General features: G+C 36.4%; 1 protein-coding gene and 1 long non-coding RNA gene across 2 annotated transcripts; one reads left to right on the top strand and one right to left on the bottom strand.

The window, feature by feature from the left end:
• Nucleotides 1-5559: 5559 nt before the first annotated feature.
• LOC110676015 lies at nucleotides 5560-10974 on the top strand. The gene is made up of 3 exons (XR_002500002.1): nucleotides 5560-5879; nucleotides 5938-6435; nucleotides 10035-10974. It is a non-coding gene; the product is annotated as an uncharacterized LOC110676015 (long non-coding RNA).
• Nucleotides 10975-19293: 8319 nt separating this feature from the next.
• Nucleotides 19294-20501, bottom strand: LOC110676014. The gene is made up of 4 exons (XM_021842334.1): nucleotides 20199-20501; nucleotides 20004-20138; nucleotides 19607-19942; nucleotides 19294-19549 (listed from the first exon to the last, which is right to left on the bottom strand). The coding sequence occupies exons 1-3, from the start codon at nucleotides 20239-20241 to the stop codon at nucleotides 19665-19667; spliced, it is 456 nt and encodes a 151-aa protein (XP_021698026.1). The 5' UTR covers nucleotides 20242-20501; the 3' UTR covers nucleotides 19294-19549; nucleotides 19607-19664.
• Between the last annotated feature and the right edge of the window lie 4275 nt (nucleotides 20502-24776).

Below are 24776 nucleotides of genomic sequence, written 5' to 3'. Positions count from 1 at the left end.
TTATACGCATAAATGTCCCATGTTCCAAAATATGAAACCGAGAAAAACGCGATTAAAGATTTTCGCACATTTTTGCTCCGTATTGGTGAAGGTTATGCCAAATTTGAATAATTTCTTCATAATAATATGAGGCAATGGGTGTTTTTTATAGTCAGGAATTGGTTTTTGCGAAAGAATTTGAATTTTGCTATAAAATTCAAAGTGGGACGGTTATGCCTAGAAATACCGCGTTTTGGGGGAATTTCTACGCATAAGAGTCCCAATAATTGTAGCAGACCGATTTTGACCAATCACATTGCTCTTGATGGTTAGTTTGACGAGAGTTTAATACCGAAAATGGAAAATTTGTATTGTAAAGCCTATATTGAGGGTCCAGACGAAGGCTCGTGTGGCATGTAGCAAAATAGAGCCGTATATGGGTATGTGAATCAATATAGTTATACAGGTTGGTAAATGCTGGGCATGGCGTACCATTGGTACCATGTGTACCTGAAGGAACAAAATAGATCCCTTTGAGTGGTTCATAGTCTCCAATTGTAAATGTTCCTGTGCTGAGGCTTGCAGAGCCTGACACAAACCCCCTAGATTTCAGGAGGACCATTCCCCCTAATGTTTGGAGGGCCATAGAGCACAGCTTAGCTTAGAGTTTCACTCTGGCACTCGGACGATGATCAGCCGCCGCCCCTGACAATGATACGCCATGCCAGTATTTACTACCCAAACGAACCATAATGTGGCATTCAATGTTCAATTAGTTGTAGTTTCTTAGAAAAATCGTTAGCACGAATACAACTTCACACCGCACAAAAATACAAGCAACAGAAAAAATGTGATTAAGACATGAACTCAGAAAACCAGAAACATCAAACCAATATACATGGTCAAGCAAGTGCTGAAACTAGATAACGTCGAATGCTTCTGGATGCATCCAATTAAATTATATTTTCAAAATGTTTCAAGCATTTGTATTTAGGAAAAATTTCGCTTAACTCAATTATTCAGTCTATCCCCTGTACAACAGTCTTAGAACACTATTTTGTGAAACAGGCAGTGTTCCACATGGGATGTAAAGCCAAAGAAAAAAGATTATAAAAAAAATTGACACAGCTCAATGAATCCTATAAATTAAGTATTTTATTTGCAACTGATTTTGGAAAATACATAGTGGGACAGATATGCATAGAAATTCAGTAGCGAGACAGTTATGCGTAGAAATTCAACAGTGGGACAAATTGACTTGGTATGCTTTTCATAGAGTGTTCGAACAAAGTATATCCCGCATAGAAAAATACAATTCGCCTTATGTTTCAAACAGTATGAAGTAATTATCTGTTAACGTTAATGTATTGAAAACAGTTGCGTTCATGTTGTACATTATCAAACCAAAAGCGTTGAACAATAAAAAACGGTTTCAGTACACCATTCCGAAAAGTGACAATGTTCTAAAGTATTTTCAAATTGTTCAACAATATAGCGTGAAAACTTGCGAGAAATAGTAACAACATAAAATCACGTTTTCGGAAATAGTGTTTGCCTCTGTTTGTGCAACACATGTACAAATGTGCCTTTCACTATATGTTACTTTTTTTGAACAATACGGCAAACAGTTCAATCGTACACGCTAGTAAATTAACACTTTCATCAAAGTGTCTGCATATTATGAAAAAGTTTGACATAATGGTTCAAAAATCACATTTCACCCTCACAACTCAATACAAATAATGAAACATTAAATTTAAAATTATGCTCTACTGTTGAAGTTGAACAAATTGAAACTTAAAAATATATCTATTATAAAATTAATACTTTTACTGTGTTGAATTTTTTCAGCGTGTTTGTTTTTCTACTGCTGGTGAAAGAAAAAAAAAGTCGCGAGTTCGAGATTGTCTGTTGTTTCAGTTTTAATTATTTATTTTCGATTTGGAAATAGGGGGAGATCCCCCAGTACCGGACACTTAAGCCACTAAATTCACAAGTCTAAAAATATTGGTTTTATGTGCTCGTGTTACCCATTTATGATAAATATTATCATTTTTATAGTGTACAACAATAAATTTGAAAATATAAATATAAATTTTGACATTGTATTTTGATGTTGTATTTTAGTACCAAATTGATCGATCTTGAAAGGTGGCACCCAATACCGGACACGATCTGGAAATGCCTCGTATTCTGTAAATTTGAACATCATCGAATGTGTTTACTATAGAAATAGTATAAAATTGTTAATTCAATGCATTTGCAACATTTACAAGAAAAATTTGAGATTTTCTTGGTTTGCAAGATGTCCACCAAAAACCTCTTTCATATATGATGAAAAAATAGCACATTTTACAATGTTGTTCTGAATGTTCATTCTTCTTAATTTTATTGCATGTTTGATACCATGATCGACGGAATACATGAAAAATTAATATATTTTGAGACACTGGTGCAATAATTACAAAGACATCATATAACAAATCAAGCTGTCCGAAACTGGGGGACAGGAGTCGCTTAACCAAAATTGTAATTTGTCTATATTTAGTTCAATTATGGTACAAAATACAGTCATACTATCAAATTAGGATTATGTTCGATCATGCTTGCGTGATCCAAAGTATTTTTTCATATTCAAAATATTTACTAAATAGGCTCAAAATTAAGGCGATACGTCAAATGTTTTAAGATTTTCAAATTTTTCTACTTTTTTAAAAAGCCATGCATATTTCAAGGATGTGTTATTCTACGTTAACATAAGTCTCCATAATAGCTTTCTTTTCTTCATATACACCATCTTGATTGGACCATGATTTCTCAATTTTTCGACTTTGTCCGGTATTGGGTGCTGTCCGGCACTGGGGGATCTCCCCCTACGTGTTTGGCTGGTTTAGCTCCGTTGCTGGATCCATAATAATTGGTAAGTAATCTGATTCGTGTTTGATTTCATCAATTAGCCAAGTAGTATTTTTTCTCTTAATAGATATAATCAACTCAACCGTAAAAGCTGCCGTTTTTTCCTCAACAGACTATCATCGGGAGAACCGGAACTGGAAAGTGAGCTGAATCGTGCCAATAGAATGTGTCGTCCCTATGCCTGCTTGCAAAAGCATCCCAACTAACATTCACTCATTTAACAAACACCATTATGGCAGTTTTATTCAGCATCGTGTTTTATAACATTTTAATAATTTCCATGGCCAACCTTTGTTAAAGCATTGTTCACACAAATTTGGAGAAACTTTAAAGCATGTCGTTGAATACCAACTTTATTTTTCAGCTTTAAAAACGTTTTACAAGCATTTAGTTCAGCTTTTATACGGCTGGTCTAAAAATAATTAAAGACTAATAAAAACAAAAAAATATTTCTCTAGGCACTATATAAATGTAGTGTGCACTATTATTATGATAGTATAACAATCTTAATTAAAAATCGCCTGTATACTGGATTCGAACTCGAGACCTTCCAATCGTCAGCGGTATGCCTTGCCATCTGCGCCATCCTAGAATTGATGATTAAATCGTCCAGTGCAAAATATAAACTTCTCAAAGCTGAATATTGACCATGTTCGAGCTTCTATTCGACAACGTCTAATCAACACATGGTACGCTAATCTACAACTGAACAAGCATATTATTCAGCTGCTGTTTAGTGCTGATCCAAGCGGAGTTCAGTCGGCTATTTTTAGCACACAGTGAGAAAATATATGTCGATGTTGGTCAAAATAATGTTTATTTACACAAAGTAAAAACAGTCTGAAATGATTAATCTAATTTCATAATTAGTTTTAGTTTGTTCAAAAATGATTAGTTACTTAATTGATTTTATAAATTATAGTTTGATTATTTTTTTATTTGTATTTTTCATAAACCTATTACATATGCATTGAAGTAAAAGTTCTCTGTATGAATATATTTGAATCATTTGAAGGGTTAGTCCTCAGAACCCACCTGAATAGAAAAATATTCGAATATCTTGATGCGATTTTTATTTTCTGAAATGGCCAAGTAAATCATTTTTTTAGAGCGCAGTATTTATTCAGTTGTGAAGAAATGTCATTTCAAATGTAGCTGGCTATAGAAATTTATTTAATCAATTCTGTCAAAGAAATTTCTATTTTTCTTGTACGGAAAAACATCTCGAGCAGGCGAAAAAAGCTTAGCAATAGAAAATAATATATGGATAGCTTAAAGTGATATTAACTTGATAGATATATGATATAAAATATCTGGAAATGATATTTAAAATAAACTACTAGAACAAAATTTGCATGTCATATTTAGATTCTGCAAGATTTTACCAATAGCTGCGAGCTATTCATTAGATCTGCGTACATCAAATTTTTCATAGGTTTAGAAGTTCCAGGAATTAAATTTTGATATTGTCTTCATCTCTTATGTCAATCAAGTCAATATCACGCTTTGTTTGTCAGTACTTTGCTCCTACTCGGAATACTTAGCTTAAATATTTATTTTTGTTTTTCACAATGATTCTGCATTTCTGGAGACTGATCATGTTTATTTTCTGAACAGCTATTTCAAAAGTTTTAAGAAAGCATAATTTATGAGCTTTGAAATGCATTCGGAACTCAACACGAATTTCGGATATTTTGTCCATTTTATGAAATTTAGCTATAGTGTGATCGCTTTTACAAGGCTTATTTATTGCTGAACAATGTGTTTGTTAATCGTCATTTTGGCCTCTATTGGATCAACTGTTCTCATAATATACTGAAGCTGAATTAGGATTTTATAAGATACTTATTTAGCTCTTATTCATGCTTATGTTAAACATGTGGAAATAGCTGAAGTGCGACGCAAGTAAAACGTTAGTTCGTCTTCTAAATATCCTTTTATATATATACATTTGTTTAGTGGAATATTGGCTTTTTAATTGGGGGAAACATGTCTTGTTCAGCTCATTTGTAGAACAATCTTGACTCGTCGAATGAGAATCTTTGGAAACGTTTAATAAGTGGCGATTCAACTTTTGTTCATGCTAATGCATAACGTTGAACATTGATCTAAGTTTGTGTTAAAAAAGCACCTTCTCAGCTCTTTATAGAGCAAATTTTTTATTCAGCTACCATTACCATCATTGAACAATAATTAAACATGCATGCTTGTTTGTGGCTCTGAATTGTTAGTTGGGATCGGTTAAGGAAACCGGAACTTTTTGTACTTGTTCCGTTGAGGTTGCAGCTGCTGGTAAAGTTGAAAAGGCGTCTCAGCGGTTCGTGGGTAAAAAGATGAATTTCGGTGATACTATGCAAAGAATATTAATATCTGTGAGTAATGCACTTATGTGATCAATAATAATATTAATTATAATAATAAATGCGGTTTTTTTTGACACGTATCTAAATGTTTTTTTTTTTCTAATTAAATAATTTTCATCACACTTTCTTTTATGGTATTAACATCAATCAATATGAAACTCTCGATTTTTTCGGGCGAACGGTTTGTAGAATGTGAACGACCCACGGTACCCACGCTAATGTGACGTTTTCGACAGTTACATTATTTTTGTTTGTCCCTTTTTGTTCAGTCGGTTTTGTTTTTGTTGTTCGCATCAACAGTTGTTGTTGTTGATTCGTGCGGAGCACGCAGAGGACGTTTTTTTTAGTTCTGCTAAATTTATTGTTATTTTTTTAAGCAATATAGTTAGTCGGTAGAAATTGCAATTCTACATCGACAAGTGATGGTTGTCTCGACCAAAATAGGTTAAAAATTGCAACAGTTTTGGATGCGAAAATCGCTCCGGTGTGGGGTTAGTTTCTTCCCGGTTGCCTGCCGTAAGAACAAGGTCTACCACCGGTGAACAAAACTTATGCCCCGGTCAGGTGAAAGACACGAGCGGATTTGCAGCCAGCATTTTGCGGCCAACGATTTCATCGAAAGTAAGTGAACATTTTTCAATATTATCGATAGTTGTTTTTTTATGGTTTTCTTTTGTAGATACCAGATAGAAACTACATAACGTTGCAGTTCCAACGGTAAAGCTGCAAGACGGGAAAATACTGCGTGGGACAGAATGTTGTGTCCCCAAATGCAAGCCATACAAAGCAAAGCGGGGTCTCCACCACTTCCCTACGCTCAAATCCGTCCGTATGAAGGAAAAAGGCGTTGAGGATGGATGAAGCTGAAGCCCAAAAGCTACTGCGGTTCTGTACAGGAAGATAACTAGGTTGGTTAAGATTCCGCGGCGGTCGTTGATACACCTGATTCACCCACACACTTGAAGGACTACAATTACACCAAATATGCATGCAACAACGGAGTAACCGATTATGTTTTGTGGAAGGATGTCAATCAAAAAACGGAAGGCAACATAAAATTTCACAAATTTCCGGTTGCACAAGACCTGCGGTATAAAGTGGATTCTGATTTTAAAATGCTCCAAGTTGCCAACACGAAATTTAACATTTTACATTTCAGAAAGACCGACTATCAGAGGTAAGACATAAGCATTACATTGCATAAAAAGTAGTGTGTGACAAAATTTAAATTCTCGCTCCAGTCCACTTTTCAGGTTCTATTTGGGTCCCATAACTGGGTGAAATTTCAGCTCGATTGGTGAAATTAAGATTTAGCGTTCCAAGTTTGTATTTGATTTACTATGGGAATGATTACTTTTGCAAAGATGAATCGCCAGTGGTCACTCATCGACCACTATAAAAATCTGAACGCAGACCTTGATAGGTATTTTTACGAAAAGGAACATTGCCAAAGATTGCGAAGCAATCCGAAACTTGTTAAAAAGTTAATAATAACAAAATGTAGTTAAATGCTCGAATAGTCAAGGATTATTAATACAAGCATCTGATTACTTAGCGATCTTCGCAAATATTCTTCATTGTAAAATTACCTGTCTAGGTCTGTGTTTAGATTTTTTTTACATAAAGGTGTATGGGCGACCTTTGGCGATTTTTTCTTTGCTAAAGTGAGTTTTTCCATAGTAAATCCTTTGCCAAATATGAACAACAGGCGTTAAATTACAGTTTCTTCTATCGAGTTGAAAGGGGGACGGACCTGGTGTAGTGGTTAGAACACACGCCTCTCACGCCGAGGACCTGGGATCGAATCCCATCCCCGAGATAGTCACCAAAAATTTCAGTGACGACTTCCTTCGGAAGGGAAGTAAAGCCGTTGGTCCCGAGATTAACTAGCCCAGGGCTAAAAATCTCGTTAATACAGATAAAAAAAAATTGAAAGTATACACAGTGGTTTGTATAGATCCGAAAAGACACCCAAAAAGTAAACTGAAGCGAGAATTTATATTTTAATATAATCGTGTCCCACGCTAATATCATAGACAAATAGACGCAACGCTTAGAACAAATTTCACTACTCAAGTAATCACAAGCATTCTTCAGCAACTTTCTTTATATAGATTTGAAGAATGAGTTTTTACTATGAGATAATAAGTTTGTACATTAGTGTGGGACAACATTTAGATTCTCGCTCCAGTCCACTTTTTGGATTGCATTTAGGTCTCATAACAACGGTGCAAAATTTCAGCTCGATCGGTAAAACTATATTTTAGCGCCAGCCCAAAGTTTGTATGGGATTTACTATGGGAAAACTTACTTTGGCAAAGAAAAATCGCCAGAGGTCGCCCATTGACCTCTATAAAAATTTCAAACGCATACCTCGGTAGGTATTATTTATACGATGAAGAATATTGCCGAAGACCGCGAAACAATCCGACACTTATGCAAAAAGTTATTCAATAAAAACCGACTGGCAAGGTCACGTTGATAAACACGTAGAGAAATAACAATAATAAAAAAATCGGGCAAAAATTCCGAATAGTCTTTGCTTAATAACTTTTTTCACAAGCATCGGATTGCTTTGCGGTCTTCTACAATGTTGTTCATCGTGCTCAGAATTTTTATAGAGCACAATGGGCGACCTCTGGCGATTTTTTTTTTTTGCAAAAGTAAGTTTTCCCATAGTAAATCCCATACAAACTTTGAACGGCTGGCGCTAAAATACAGTTTCTCTGATCGAGCTGAAATTTTGCACAGTTGTTATGGGACCTAAATGAAATCCAAAGAGTGGAGTGGAGCGAGAATCTAAATTTTTCATATAATTGTGTCCCAGGCTATTGTACATATGGGGTGTCTCAGAAAGCATTATCTGGCCAGTACAGACCTCGCATTTTTGTTTTGTTGAAATAGGGGGAAGTCCTCTATACCCGGACACTTTTTGTTTTTTCGTAATATTTTCAAAATCTACATTAGTTTTACCGTTAATTTTTGTACAGTATAAAAAATTCAGTAAAAACGCACATGATCAGAGCCGTAGATCGATTTGCCATATGTCGCCGTCTATGTTGCATTAACGGTTGCTCGTATTCAGATGAAAATGTCTTCGGGAATTCAACGTGTTTATAGTTCTTCACAATTTCTTTGTCAGCTCGAAGGTTGAAGTGTGCTCTTAGGTACAGTCAACTACTCGACCTTCGTATCTCAACTCAAAAGAACCATAGTAAAATTTGGTGTTCATGGCTACGTCCATGGTCCCTTGAATCGCATATATGCACTGGTTTAGTATTTATTCTGTAACACGATATCTCCCAAATCGATGGTCCCTTCATTATCGAGTTATGGAGAGATGCTGTACATCATATCTTGTGGCTGCTTCTTTGCCTTTAAAGCATCATATTGACAGCACTTTGTAAGGCCTCCAAGGACCAACAATTTTGTTGTTTATGCTTTATTTTGGCTGGTGTTTGTTTATTTGTACCCTATATTTATGAAAAATGCGAATTATGAATTAGATCCCAGTTGTTAGGTAAACTTTTTCACTGTCCGGTCATACAGGACATGAGGACTTACAATGGTTTACAAAAAAGGTTGCTTTTCTTTGAAATTCGACATTTTCTAATGAATTTTGCATTGTGCTTGATGCAAAACTTACTGAAGTCAACGTACGGAGACAATTCAGCTTTAATTATAAGAAACATTTGTGGCTACACTTGTATGGAATTTTATCGTTTCACATATTTTGGTAGATTGTATCAGAGTGAAACATTCAACAGCTACTGTTTGTTAACGTTTGGGCATGAAAACGTCATAATTTGCATACACTGCAAAAATGTGTTTTGATATAATCCTAGAATACTAAAATCTTAATATCATTATTCGTTTTTGGAAAATTCAAACTGTCCGGGCATAGAGGACTTCCCCCTAGAAAAAGTAAAATATATGTCCATCAAAATCTCTTTGTGTTATGTGTTTAAGAACATTGTTATAACATTGTAATGTTCCACAAGAATTTGTATTTCAATGTTCATTTAGCTTTGCTAGAGAACACTTGACAAAATGGTAAAACACCTAAAGCACTTGTTTTTCAATCCACTTAAGGTGATTATGAAACGAAGCCAAATTTTGAATTTTCAACTGCACAATGCTGAAAAATCTGACAACAGTTCGCGTTGAAAATCTATCAAATTACTTGCTTGCTGGTGGTGATCCTTGAGATAAATTTTCAACGCGAAGCGCTGTTTAGTTCTCAAGTCTTGTGCTCTTGAAAATTTGAGGTGTGGCTTCGTTTTATAATCACCTTAAGACATCATGAAATTGAAACTTTTCAGGTAATTTCAATAGAAATAAAATATCAAGGTTCAGATTCATTTTAGTCAAATCCCTATACTATTGGATAGGTAACATAAATGTTTGATGTATACGTGTTTCAATTATTGTGAAATAATTCGCAAAAAAATCAAAATCTACTCTTGATGAGTGCTAGAATTAAAAGTGTGAAAATCAGATTTTAGCTGCACTAGTATTGCAATGGCGGCATGGTGAAGTCGTGGCCATTAGTGTGGGACAAAATTAAGATTTTCGCTCCAGTCCACTTTTTGGATTGCATTGCATCCCATAACAACTGTACAAAATTTCAGCTCGATTTGTGAAACTATATTTACTCGCCAGCCGTTAAATGTTTGTATGGGATTTATACTATGGAAAACTTATCGGCAGTGGTCGCAATACTTTAAATATATAATTAAATATATTAAATATATAATTTTCAATTTTTTTCAATAGGTGGACCAAGGATGAAGCGGATTGCAATACCATCAATGAGAATTTCTGACGCAGCCGTTGATTCGTCAACAATAACCAATTCGTTCGATAAATCAACATCAACTAAAGAAAGCCCTGCCCATAGGTTCACATCTGAACTTCTGGATCACCAAATCACTAACGAAGTCAACAATCCTTACACGCCAAATACGGTATCCTATTCGTATGACGACAACCTTAGTAAGTTTATCGCTGGTCAAAGTGTTGTTAAAAGTGATTTAGGCGAATATCCTTCTATTAGATGTGTCTCAATTGACAATTTCTGGTATGCCTCTTGCTAGCAGCTACGCTAAAAAAAAATGCCTGGAATAAAGGATACCTTCCAGGCATCAGCGAAGATAAGCCTCTTTCGATTCGAATAACCAGGATTCTGCTGCGATTACAAACTCAGATGTCGGAAATTCAACGAAGATCAAGTCCGGTTTGCTTATACTGTCTGACTTACTAGTGAGCGATAAAGAACCGGATGACCTACACTCGCCTTGCTGGAAGAGATTTGTTTAGCTTGTAGAAAGTTGGAACAGATGTTGTCAAACAATTCAACATGCATACAACTGATAGAGTAATCTTGACGCTTGCCAAGCTTAAACAAAATCTATCATACGAAGCATTAGGAATATTGTTCCGTGTTGCAGCAGTCACCGTCTACTTTTCTCACATGGTTCAAGTGTAACTCCTTCAATCCTTGGTCATATTGACGACATACCTACGATTATTTGTACAAGCGTCAATCTTAGTGCATCAATCTTGGTCGATGGCCAGTTGTAGTAAGTTTACTGTTATTAACTTAACTGGCCTACGTGACGGTCATGTATGATAAATAAAAATGTACGCAATGTATCGTATTTAATGTGCTTTTTTGTGAAAAATTAAATGAGAAATTTTCCTTGGTTCTCGCATAATTTAGAACAACGTCTTAAAATCCACTGGCAATCACGTGTACATCTCACTGTTCCTGAGCATATTACGGAATTTGCATGTCATTCAACAAAGCTATGAAACAATTGCTTACACAGGTGGTTACCAATTGCTTTTATTACGTTATCCAAAATTATGCGTGAAATATTGTAACTACAGAAGAATAGATGTAACAAACCATTAACAAATTACACCGGTTGTATGTATAAATTTATACTCTATGAGCATTTCCTAACAAAAGTATGGATAACTTCACCGAGTAGTACAACACTCTTTCTGAATATCACAACATCCATTGAAACTTACCGGTAAGCACAAGATGATAGTAGTAGTAGTAGTGATTTTAAACTTAACAATATTCAAAACGAGTGTCGCAATGCTCGGTGAAATGGTTTCATAAATATGACGGGTAGTGTTGTTAATTCTACCTACTTGCTATTTTCAGTTTGATTGATGTCTTTGTGCTTTTCGTTACTATTGTTTTCTTCTACAAAAACATGGTTTTTATGATAATGCCTCAAAAAGCTTTCTAAAGAATATCTGCTTCACAAATTAATATTTTCATGAGTCGATGGTTCATTCAACATCGACTCATGGAAGTTTGACTGTGATTTGTTTTTAATTTTCGCATGAAAACCTCGCTAGGGCGAAGGTCTCTGTTCGTGAAATTTTGATTCACTTAAGCACGGGTTTCTGAGCTCATATTTTGGAACAATATGCTTCGTATGTAATTGCATTTTACTGACATGTCTAAGGTAACACGGAATTTTCCCAATATTTTGTATCATTTCAATAACTGCCATCAAAATTTTGCAGAAAGTTGAGATGAAAACTTATTGGGTTGGGTTTTGAATATATGAATGCATATAATAAAGTATACTTTTATATATGTTGTAGTACATATACTATAAATAGTGATATATGGAGTGAAGCTTGAGTTTTTCTTCTTCAACTGAATAGGGTAATCATTGATGCCAAAATTGTCTTATTTTTTAATGAATTGAAACATTGAATGCGTATTTTATTCATACTATTGAACTGTATTCTAAAACAGCCAAACCTCCATGAATCGATATCTGATGGGACCATCGTTTCATGGAAATATGTAGTACTAGAACAGTATGACTTGAAAAGCTGTTTGAGGGGAACATCATAGTAATCATACAATTTTGTATAATATAAAGTTTATTCACCTGGTTTATTACTTTGCTTACATAATTTGCGTCGAAACTTCTACGATAACAAAATCATTATCGTGTAATGAACAGGATTGGGGAAAAAGCTGAAATTCACTCTACAGTAGCCAAACAAAGCCAATCACAGTCAGCGAAGCCAGTGAAACTCACGCCCATCGCTGCTGTAGGTAAAATGCCTTGAAAATTGCAAAACACCCGTTGCTAAGGGCAACCCAAAATTACTGTAGAAAAATGTTCTATTTCCCGCTGCATTTCCCGCATTTAGAGCCTTCAATGACACTCATGATTTAGAAAACTCGTGCACCCAACAGAGGCTACTTGATGAGATTCACGTTTTTGAACTACTGTACTGGGAGAGCCACGTGATTTTCGCGAAAATTCAAGCCAACTACTATTACCATTCCCAGCACTGGTAATGAATATACATCAAAGTCGCACATGGTACAGTCCATAATCCATAAATTTACTTGCACCTGGCAGTAATACTCATGGTTACAATTCAATTCGTAACTCTGACAAACTTCGTTGAATTTTATATACAACTTAACATGTTGTGCCTGTGAAATTTGTTCCAAAGTAGTTTCACCGCCTATTGGGCATTTTATTTCTAAATGTGTTCCAGTAAGCGGATCCACTACGTCTGGAGAAACGGATATCCACGATTCAATTGAGTGAACCATCCAAGCCCCATTTCTTTATCAATGGATTACGCCTCTGCCGATACCATTCGAATGCAGAGTTTTCCGTTCTAGTGCCGTATTTCATAGCTCTTACATTCATGGGTTTGGTGTTCCAATAATTATGGATTTTTTTAACCAGTCCGGATTTTTGTTGCTAAGGTAGATATACAGTTTATAGTAAGAACCTAAGAACTAGCTGTTATCCTGATTCATCGTTGAAACAGCCACTCGTTTGAATTTTGCTCTTCGGTATATAAAGCAATGTCTGATGTTCTATTGATGTTACTTGATATAATTGATTTGGCGGAATTGATTTTACTTTGTCATCTAAGTTCTAGTGATAAACAATGTATGATATCGTTCTGCGTGCAGAATACGTCTGATTTATCAGCCTTTGAAGCAGCTTGCTCGGCTCGGTTTGGATATATTCTTACTTCGTTCGTTTGTCGTCCATTGATGTGCTTGAAAACCACCGATTTTTTCGCAACTTAAATTAGAAAAAGAATGTGCAATGCATGAATGTTGAGTTTTTTATTTCATTTTAACGCTTTAAATTGTATGAACATGACTAACTAGTATTTACAACAAAGTGTGAAAATAATTTCATAAAACAAAACTACTACCATGTTTTTCTTTTAAATTTATCATGCCTAAAAAGTGTTCACACCTAAACTAATGAATGCTTAGGTTTGTTGCCGGGATAGACTACCAATATTGCTATTCACTTTAGACGAAGCTCCTTGGGCGACTAAGTAGGGGCAATGGGGGTAATATGAACAGGGCAATGAGCCACCAAGGGTTTGACTCTAGTCATCTTTGTAGCCAATTAGTTACTCATGCTGATTTTGATTCTGATCATGTCCCTGTTACATTTCAAATATCCCATGAAGCGATTCTCAATCCTATCAGCTCCACTTTCCATTATTTTCGAGCCGACTGGAATATATATGAAACATATATTGACTCTAATCTTGATGTTAACATTTCGTTACAAACAAAACTTGATATTGACAATGCTCTTAAAACTTTAACAAATTCCATTGTTGAAGCCAGGAGCATTGCAGTTCCAAAATGTGAAGTGAAATTTGAATCCGTGATTATAGACGATGATCTTAAACTCTTGATCCGTCTTAAAAACGTGAGAAGGCAATTTCAACGCACTCGCGATCCTGCTATGAAAATTATACGGCAGGATTTGCAGAAAGAAATCATGAAACGATTTGCACAATTAAGAAACAAAAATTTTGAAAATAAGATTTCTCAATTGGACCCTGGCTCTAAGCCCTTTTGGAAATTATCTAAAATTTTGGAAAAAAAAAGAACCTCAGAAGTCAATACCGGCATTGAAAGAGGAAAACATATTATTACTAACTAATTATGAAAAAGCTCAAAAACTTGCTATGCAGTTTGAAAGCGCGCACAATTTTAATTTAGGACATACTTAGTCTGATTGAAAATCAAATTACTCAGGACTTCGAAATTATTCTCAATCAAGAGAACGTTTTCGAAAATGCCTGGGAGACTGATTTGGAAGAAGTGAGAACTATTATCAAAAAATTCAAAAATATGAAAGCTCCTGGCGATGATTGAATTTTCCAACTGAACACAATACAAAAAAAAAGATTTAATTTCTTCGACATCTAGAGACGAACCAGCCAACGGCTGAAAGTCTTTTAATAAAGATAATAATAATAAAATAATAATAACACTAAGCTAGAAAATAAATCAAATTGAGTATCGAATTTTGTTATTAGAATTATGTAGTTATTTTGCTAAGATTTAAACTATCTATCAAAATATGTCACTAAAACTAATAATTTCAAACAATGCTTATATAATTTCTTTCTCTAATATACAAGATTAGAAAAATAATTTTTATTATTATATTTGAAATTATCAGTTTGAGTGACATAATTTGATAAATATTTAACTCTCTTTTTCCCATGAGTTTAATCGACTGTTCGTTCGTCGAAAGTCAATATAATTCTGGATCTTCCATCGGAAAAAGAGGGGTTTAACTTGTACGCGATGTACCGAAACATGAGCGGATAATGGTGGGTTCCTTTAAAAATTATGTACCTAGCTCGATTTATAACATTCGTAACTTTAAGATAAATAGGGTGCAGAGCTACTTGGGCACTTCTATGATTCACTTTGGCATGTTTTTTTTTTCTCGAATGGATTAACTCATACTTAGCAATAAGAAGCACTTCAATACAACGCATATTGTGGCCAAATATGAGCTCAGTAGCTTAGAAAACACTGCCGAAGTAAATCAAAACTGCAATGAATAGGATCCGGCTCCTAGGGTGTCTTACGTATAATCTACCATTTTGTTATCTTCGTCATGGAGTTTTTGTAGAACAAATGAAATTCGGCAGGTGTCCTTATATGCTTAGAGTATTGATACAAATTTTGAACCCAATAGCTCCGTATAAAAGCGCTTCTTATGAATTTACCGTACATTAACCATAACATCGACCCACTTATATCGTCTCTGATGCTGAGTTTATATTTGACAACCGAGAACACTTCAGTTGAATGCATCTACAGTCAAATGCCGAATCACGATATAGAGCTAAAGTGAAGATTGATCCGACAAAAAAAACGCATGTCGATATTAGTATTCTATATAAATTCCTAAAGTTACCTCTGATAAATTCTTATAAGGATCTCTGTATGTTATCCTGCAGATTTTGGTAAGTAATTTAAGATAATTAAAAATTACCAATGTTAAGAAAAAGTACAGGAGTATTCCTTGGGTGAAGAACTAACGAAATTTCAACCAGAAATTCTTGAGGAATAATTCCTGAGAGTAATCGTGAATGAATTCTAAAAAGAATTCATGTGAATCGTTTGAAAGAAAAGCACAAAAATCTTCGCAGGTATTGGAACAATTTCCTGGAGTTCCTGTAGGAATTTTAGGAAGATCTCCTAGAGTAAAGACTAGAGAAATCTGGGGAAGAATTAAAGTAAAAATATTTGAGATGGCATCTGAAAAAATCAAGATAATCCCTGTGGAAATTCCTGGAGTTAGAAGCGCTGGAGTGTTCAATGATGCCCTGGAGCAAATTCTGGATAATTTCCCCAAACAGGCTGACCATACGTACCGTATTTCACGGGACAGTACCGTTTTCACCACCTTGACGAGCTGTCCCGTCGTTTCATTGAAATACTCAAATTGTCCCGTATTTTCGGAACTGAGGACATTCCCCACTAAAAAAGCAGCGTAAAACAGCAGTAAAGTAAAAAGGTTCAAATTATTTTTTGCAAGTTTTTATCGTATTCATTTATTATTCTAGTGATCAACAGATGCTGTTTCAGAGTCTAACTTGATTTGTAATCAACAAATGACTTGACTAATATTTTACCTTTTCATGCTTTAGCGAAGAACTTATCAATTGGACAACATGGATCTTATTTGATTAGTTTTCATATAAGACTTATTATAATAATAGTTCAGATTCATTAGAAAAAAAAAAAATATTTTAATGAAAACTGTAAATATTCTGAAATGTGGCCTGTATTTAAGGCTAATTTCTAAAACTTGGAAAAAACAATTTTTTAGATAATTCCAGCAGTCCAATCTATTCTCAATCTCCAACCAAATTTTCTACCTCCTACGAACATGAGCTTTTACTACAAACATATAGCAGAAAAACGTCAACTGTTGTAAGTTTTCCGTTTTTGAAATCACATGTATTTAACGATTTTATGGTGCTAGTTCTCAGTTTGGATTACTACGGTAATATGACAGTTCAATCTTGGGACTCTCAAAATTTATGTAGATATATAACACCCTATTGGATACGGCAGCGTCCATTTATTACGCAAAGGTAAAATTGAAATTTTTTACCCTCTCCCAAAATTCTCCCAAATGAGCCGTAACGTTGAGCTGACTCCCTCCTCCCCCTAGAGCGTTACGTAATTTGTGCCTATCTATATAAATAAAAATGGAAGGGTGCTTGTATGTCACGAGTTGGCTCGAGAACTGGTAATTGGATATGCGTGATACTTTCACTGTTGAATTTATCCAAGACACCATTGTGATTGTGCATATAAAAAGTTCATGAAAGTCTACGAAATGGTCGTAAAAACGGGAGAAAACTAATCTGCCATTTTGTATGGAAGATCGAATATCATTTTTTTATATTCGGGATTCTACATATCAAGGTTGTATTCCCGGTATTCTAGTAGCATTTCTTCAATTCTGTTATCTCAGGATTTTTTCCAGGATTTAACATTATGGAGCGGTGGTAGGAATCCTGAAAAATACAAAGATAGTTCGTGGAATTCCGATAGAAATTTCAAGATTTCAGTTAGATTCCTGGATTTCTTGAACGAAAAGAAGCTTGAATTTTCGGGATCTCAAATCCCACGACTTCTGGGAGACCTTGGGATTACTCTTACGAATTCCGAAGACTCCTACAGATATTCGAAAAAAGCATGCAAAAATCGCAAAGGTTTCACCAGAATTCAAAGATATAGGAAGATTGTCATCGAAACTAGTGTGCATAATTTGTTACGAATTGCGATGGTTAAAAACGAAGTTGTCTGATCCAGCCTTCATTTTAATTTGAAGTTCACAAATGACTTGCAATCCAGATTTTGAAATCTAATTCAAAATTTTCAAAATAGTTCCAAAGCTCAATAATCTCAACACCCTCAAAAAATCTATTTTAACTCATGATTGATCATCATAACGAAAACATTAAATGATTCCACTAACACCAAATAAACATGTTTTCGTAAGTTTCAAAAAGCTTAAAATTGTTACAAATATTCTTAAAACTTTCAAAGGAACGCTATATAAGTTATTTTAAGTTTTAAAAATTGTGCCGATTTTGTTCTTTATTTGTCCCGTTTTCATCCTTTTACCTTATGGCCAGCGTATCCCCTAAGCATGCCTGGATGTGGTGAGAAGCAGGTTGCTACTTCCCAGTGCAGTACCGCAAATCACCAAAACCTTGCGGATGCTTACGGAAGGCCTGAATAGCTGCTAAATATGCTGCTGTCGAACGTGCGAGGCTCCGTTGCCAAAAGCGGATAAATTGGCGACGTTCATTCAGTTCTGTGTCGTCGTTCAGCAGCTTACCGACCATTTGAAGGAAACAGGACTGACAGTGTATCTCATTCGCATCCAGCACGCGGCTGGAATGGGTACGGTACCGGAGGAAAGCCCAATTCGTTACATTTCATACATTTTCCAACTTTCTCTCGTCGATCGTCAAGGATGCCAGCGAGATCACTCCGTACAGCAAATCTGCACCCGTTGCGTCGGATCAAGCATTCCGAAAGAAGGGAAGGATTGATACGGATTTCGGCATCGTCGTAGACAGCGGAGCAGTCCATCGAGTTCCGTAACGGGAGAAGCCTTGCAGGATTAGAGGCAGCTGCGATCATCGGATTGGGCACTGCGACATGTATAGAAGGTTGCGTCTGTCGGAAAGATGGGAAGCGGTACGGAACTGGAAGCTTTACTATCGTGCCTCAACGAACACATAAACTAACTACTTACAGATAATAAAAATCAAAAGCAAATTGAAATTTTCAACCGCTGATCAGCTTTGACGAGAAAAAGAAAACACATTTCAAACAAATCGACGACGAACTGTCACAAAAAGAAACGTCAATTTGACAAATCGATGTGCACGGAAAAAAAACTACACGGAAAATTGTTTTACTGGGTACCCGACTGGTCCCCCAAATTTGAATGGCGTTTCTTCGACAGTTCAAGGTCTTACTTCTTAAGTCTATGGTATTAATGTAACAGAAGAGTACAGTATGTGGTTAAAATACTGTATAGCACAATAAACCAATAATTATACATACATTATCCGGGTTTTGAAAATAAATATGGTTTTACTGTTCATGAACAGTTTGTCTTACATTGGAATTGGCCAAAAATGGATGGTTTAGCTACAATTTGGTAAACCGTTCACGAAAAGTTTTGTTCGAGAAAATCTTTGTTTTCAAATGGTTACATAACTTAACCGCCCATTCCCCACATTGTTATTTGCTCATTTACCGTTCAGCAAACTGTGAAAACCGTTGGCCGTATGGGTGATTTATTGTTATTTTGCACTTTATACGATATTATAATGATGTGGTCGCAAATTGTTGTTGACAATACGCGAAACCGTTCTGATATGGTTCATAGTTATGCGGGATGTTTTTGAATTGTTTTATAATAATATAGGTTAAAATAGACTTTTTGGCTACAAAAACTAAAAAATGACAAAATGTAACATGGGACAATTATGCGTATAACGGCAGAGTAGCTGCCATAAAGTGGCCGTTCTTCGTGCCGTTACTGATAGACATATAGGGTGGCTGATCCAGTGATAGTGTGTTGCCCAATAATAGTGGTAGTGTGATTTCAAGCATGTTATAGGTAATTTTTATTTTCGTGTGTATTTATTTAACATGGCCCTTGTTAAAATAATATGAATTTTACTATTGCCTCTATAACTGGTACAGTCGCCCTAGCACAATTTGGTCCATTAATTTCATACTTGTCAATGGACAAATGAATGATGTGTGCTGTAATGATCAATATGCAAACAGTTCCACAACGATAACGAACTTTTCTGGGTCAATTTTTGAGTATTATCATCGTTTGACTGTAGTCGCTGTAGTCGGCGTGAATCAACAGCCACTTCCGCTGATATGTTTGGTGACACTGAAAAAGTATACATGTTAAAGTATACAACAAAATTACCAAAATGTAAAACACTTCCTTTCTGAATTTTACGATCAGCCTTGTGAGATCCGCTTCCATTCAAGGAGATTTTGATCTAGTGATCAACAAGGGAATGTGCGTTGAATCCGTTCAAATGCTGACTTGACCGGTTGTGTGAGGAGCCACTAGAAAAATCCGATCCTACGGCCTGTTTTTGTGCCACGGAAACATTTTTTAGAAGTAAATTTTTGCTCTTAGCATCCTGGAATCCTCGGTGGGAATTTGCGCCGGATGATGTTCCCTTTGGTTTGGTTTTTGGAGAGTTGGCAATGTTGCGGAGTACTGCACGGTATATCTGGTTCTGTTTTGATCCAGCAGAATCGTTCACGGATGCTGAAAGTCAAGAAATATCTCTTAGTGCTTAAATTACTGAAAAAAAAACACCTAAACTTACCGTTCTCAGTTTCACATGACAGTTTTACTCCTGATCCTTGCAAGGTTCGCGCTTTTTTGGTCGATGCTGATATGTCGGAGGCTGGGCACTGGGGGCTCGAAATGAATTTTCTGAACTCCGCTCCAAACGACCGCGCTGTGGACATATACAGAATGTTTGATAAAGGTGCACATCACAAGAGAAAAATGTACTTACATTTCTGTACAACAGCTGTTTCGTTTGTGTCAACTGATGCCATCGCCGATTGTGAACAATTTCGATGTAAAACCTGATTGATTTAAGTTTAGTGGAGTACATTTACTTAAATTTTATTACAATAGCAAGCACAAACAACTGTGTTTACAATTTGGCTCACACGACGTCTAAACCGATTCGTTAAATAATGTTGCTTACGACGTTTGGTCAGTCATTTGACGAAAGCGTATGGCGTTACGAGCGTTACATAAGTCATAACACCGACAAAAAGACGACACTGGAAAAAAAAAAAACATTTTCGCTTTGATTGTGACTTAAGTCAATTTTGAAAAACGAATTTTATGAGCTGATCAGGCGTTGCAGAATTCGCTCTCATTTGAGAATGAAGCACGATCAAAGCAAGCAAAGAAAAACATCCCATCTGTTGCGGTCCACGATCGTCATTGTATCGCAAGGTGTAACAAGTCTGATAAATGGAAGCAGCGAGCGAGAGCCCCAACGAGAGAGCGATGATAAAATCCATTTTTCTCGCTTGTTTACCGTTGGGGATAGGGGTTTTTCTTAACTGGCACGATAAATAATCCACGAACTTCCAATAACAACAGTGTCCCCCAGGCTTGGAGCATGTTTAGAGGGGTTTTATCATGCACTACTATCCCCCCAATCTGATCAAACTTGTAGCAGTATACGATAAACAGTCTCTCATAATGTGCAGCATGTTATGATAGTTACAGAGAGCGATACGTGAGAGATTCTCTCAATTTTCTCAGGATTCAATCCCTGGAGCTGATTAATAATAATTTGAATTTTTCATTTAAAAACCATACAAAGCAGTGCACGATCTATCACTTTGTGGAAACAAATGATTTTTGTTGACATTGTTACTTACGTCATATTGAAAAAGGGGTCTTGAAGTATTAATTTTATAATAGATATATTTTTAAGTTTCAATTTGTTCAACTTCAACAGTAGAGCATAATTTTAAATTTAATGTTTCATTATTTGTATTGAGTTGTGAGGGTGAAATGTGATTTTTGAACCATTATGTCAAACTTTTTCATAATATGCAGACACTTTGATGAAAGTGTTAATTTACTAGCGTGTACGATTGAACTGTTTGCCGTATTGTTGAAAAAAAGTAACATATAGTGAAAGGCACATTTGTACATGTGTTGCACAAACAGAGGCAAACACTATTTCCGAAAACGTGATTTTATGTTGTTGCTATTTCTCGCAAGTTTTCACGCTATATTGTTGAACAATTTGAAAATACTTTAGAACATTGTCACTTTTCGGAATGGTGTACTGAAACCGTTTTTTATTGTTCAACGCTTTTGGTTTGATAATGTACAACATGAACGCAACTGTTTTCAATACATTAACGTTAACAGATAATTACTTCATACTGTTTGAAACATAAGGGCAACTTCACCGGTGGTCCAAATCCCGCGTTGGTTCCAAATTTTTGGACCACGCTCAAAATTGGAGCTTGCACCGGTGTTGCAAATAATGTTCCAATTTTATTTTATACCAGTTTTCTGGTCTATTTTTTTGGAACAGGCTAGCTGCGTGTTCTATTTTTGGTCAGATTTGGACCAAGATTTGTGCTGTTCCAAAACTGGTTTGACAAATGTTTGTTTACCAGTTCGGATGTTTCTCGCTGAAGCAGTCACCGTCTTTAATTCCTACTCATTTGAGGTAAGTAAAAATAGGAACAATATTTAATTGCTGCTGTTTTTTTAACAATATTTATTCCCTTTCCCGCAATAGATCTGATTGGGGAATTCGTGTTTCGGGAGGACCAGCAAGGCGGCGTATCAGAAGCAAGCGGTCACTCCACGGCTGTCGTCAATTGATGAGTTCAAGCTAGTGACTTTCGACCTGAAACGGATGCCTCTCGGAATGCGGTGTTCTTTTCGCTTTTTGGTGTACCTTAATTAAGGAAAAGGCCAACTGGTCGCACCTCCTGATCTTCAGCTGAATGGGTTCCTGAAAATCCGGCACTTTTCGAGTGCACTGAATGACCAGCATGAGGCTAATCATCAGCACGCCAATCATTTAACGAAGAATACATTCACAGCTGCCTGGCCATCGCGTAGCGGTGCATATTCGGAAACATTCCTGAACTTGTGTGTCGCCTTGAGACACTCCCGAGCAAGATCCAACTGCTGCAGATCGTGATCAACGCCAACAAGACTGTGGAAGGCACATCTACATGCATTCAGTGCGCCTGCACCAAGGGGCGAGATTGCGCCAGAAGCACCACCGAGGACGTTCTCCATAAATTGCTCCGAACATTGCATCCATCAATTCTACTAGGAAAAAGCTCCGGTGAATTTTGCCAAGAATCCCTCCAGGGAAATTCATCCGAAGATTTCCACCAAGAATTTCACCGGGGATTTTCTCTTAGAATTCCACCGGGGATTTCTTCGGGGTTTTCTTCGGAGATATTTTAGAGAATTTTTCCGGAGTTTTTCTCCAGGAATTTTTCTGGGAATTTGCACAAATAATTGGGTTTATTCTACGACTGGCGTGAGGTGACAATTGTCACCTCGCTATACGAGACCGACAATTGTCACTTCACGCCAGTCGTAGAATAAACCCAAATGTCTCCTGAGATTTCCTCCAGGGATTCCTCCGGAGATTTCAAGGATTCCTCCGGGGATATCCCCAAGAACTCCGGCGATTTTTGTCAGGAATTCCTCAGGAGATTTGCAGTAGCAGTTTCTCCCATAATTTCCTCCAGAAACTCCTCTGACCAAATGCTCCAGGAATTAATCCTGGAGTACCTCTAGGAATTCCTCCGAGGATTTTCTCCAGGAATCCCTCAGGGACTTTCCAAAAGCAATTCCTATGGAAATTTTGTCCAGAAATCCCTCTGGGGATTTAGTTCTGAAATTCTTCTGGGGATTTCGTCCAGATTCTCCGGATATTTCATTTAGAAATTTCTAACGGGATTTTCTCGAGAAATTCCTTGGAAAATTTTTCAGAGAATTTCTCCGAAATTTATCTCCAGGAATTTTTCTGGGAATTGCACCAGGAGTTTATCAGGAGATTTACTCCAGTAATTCCTCCTTGGATTTCCTTCAGAGATTTTTTCAAAGAAATCCGTCCAGGAATTCTTCCGGGGATATAGCCCAGAAATTCTTTCAGTGATATAGAGACTTTTTCCGGGGATTTCTCTAGTCCTCTGGAGGGTTTTTATATTCTGGCGATTTGCTTCAGGAATAAATCCGGAGTTTTTTTTCCAAGATATCCTCCGGGGATTTCCAATAGCAATTACTCCAGGGATGTTAAGAAATTCCTCCAAGGATTTTCCCCAAAAATTACTTTGTATTTTTTTTCAGAGGTTTTATCCGGAGATTCCTCCAAAATTTCCCTGGAGAGTTGAACCAGAAATTTCTTCGGAAATTTACTCCAGGCATTTCTTCAGGATTTCCTCCGGGGGTTTTCTCCAGATATTCCTCCGGGGATTTCCTTCGGAAATTTCAAGAACCTTTCCGGGGATTTTCTCTGGTGATCCCTCAGGAGATTTCGTCCAAGAATTCCTCTGGGGATTTCATCCAGAAATTCTTCCGGGGATTTCCTACAGGAATAATTCCGAATGTTTTATTAAGGAATTCCTCCGGGGATTTTCCAGAGAATTTATCTGGAGTTTTTCTTCAGGAGTTTCTCCGGAACTTACTCAAGGAATTCCTCCTGAGATTTCTTCCAGGGTTTTCTTGCTGGAACTCCTCTAGAGGCCTTTTATATTCTGGTGATTTACCCCAGGATTATTCCGGAGATTTTGTCCAAGATATCCTCCGGGGAATTTCTTCAAGAATTCCTGAGGGGATTTCCAATACCAATTTCTCCAGGGATATTAGGAAGTTTTTCCGAGGATTTTCTCTAGAAATTTCTTCGTGTTTTTTTATCAGAAATTTTATCCGGAGATTTTCTCCAAAAATTCCCATTATAATTGAACCAGGAATTTCTCCGGAAATTTACTATAGGAATTTCTTCAGGATTTTCTCCCGGGGTTTTCTCTAGAAATTCCGCCAGAAATTCCTCCGGGGTTTCCTCCGGAAATTTCAAGAACTTTACCGGGGATTTTCTCTGGTGATTCCTCAGGGGATTTCGTCCAAGAATTCTTCTGGAGAATTTATCCAAAATTTCTTCTGGGGATTTCATCCAAAAAATTTTCCGGGGATTTCCTACAGGAATAATTTTGAAGATTTTATTAAGAAATTTCTCCGGGTTTTTTTTTTCAGGGTTTCTTTGCAGGAACTCCTCTAGAGGCCTTTTATATTCTGGCGATTTGCTTCAGGAAATATTCCGGAGATTTTTTTCAAAGATATCTTCCGGGGAATTTCTGCAGGAATTCCTCAGGGGATTTCCAATAGTAATTCATTCAGGGATATTAAGAAGTTTCTCCGAGGATTTTCCCCAGAATTTCCTTCGTGTTTTTTTTTCAGAGATTTTATCCGGAGATTTCCTCCAAAATTTCCCTGGTGAGTTGTACCAGGAATTTCTTCGGAAATTTACTCCAGGAATTTCTTCAACATTTCCTCCGGGGATTTCCCCAGATATTCCTCTGGG

This window comes from Aedes aegypti, chromosome 2 (assembly GCF_002204515.2).
Source record: "Aedes aegypti strain LVP_AGWG chromosome 2, AaegL5.0 Primary Assembly, whole genome shotgun sequence".
NCBI classification, from domain to species: domain Eukaryota; kingdom Metazoa; phylum Arthropoda; class Insecta; order Diptera; family Culicidae; genus Aedes; species Aedes aegypti.
This window is presented reverse-complemented; position numbering and strand designations above follow the sequence as displayed.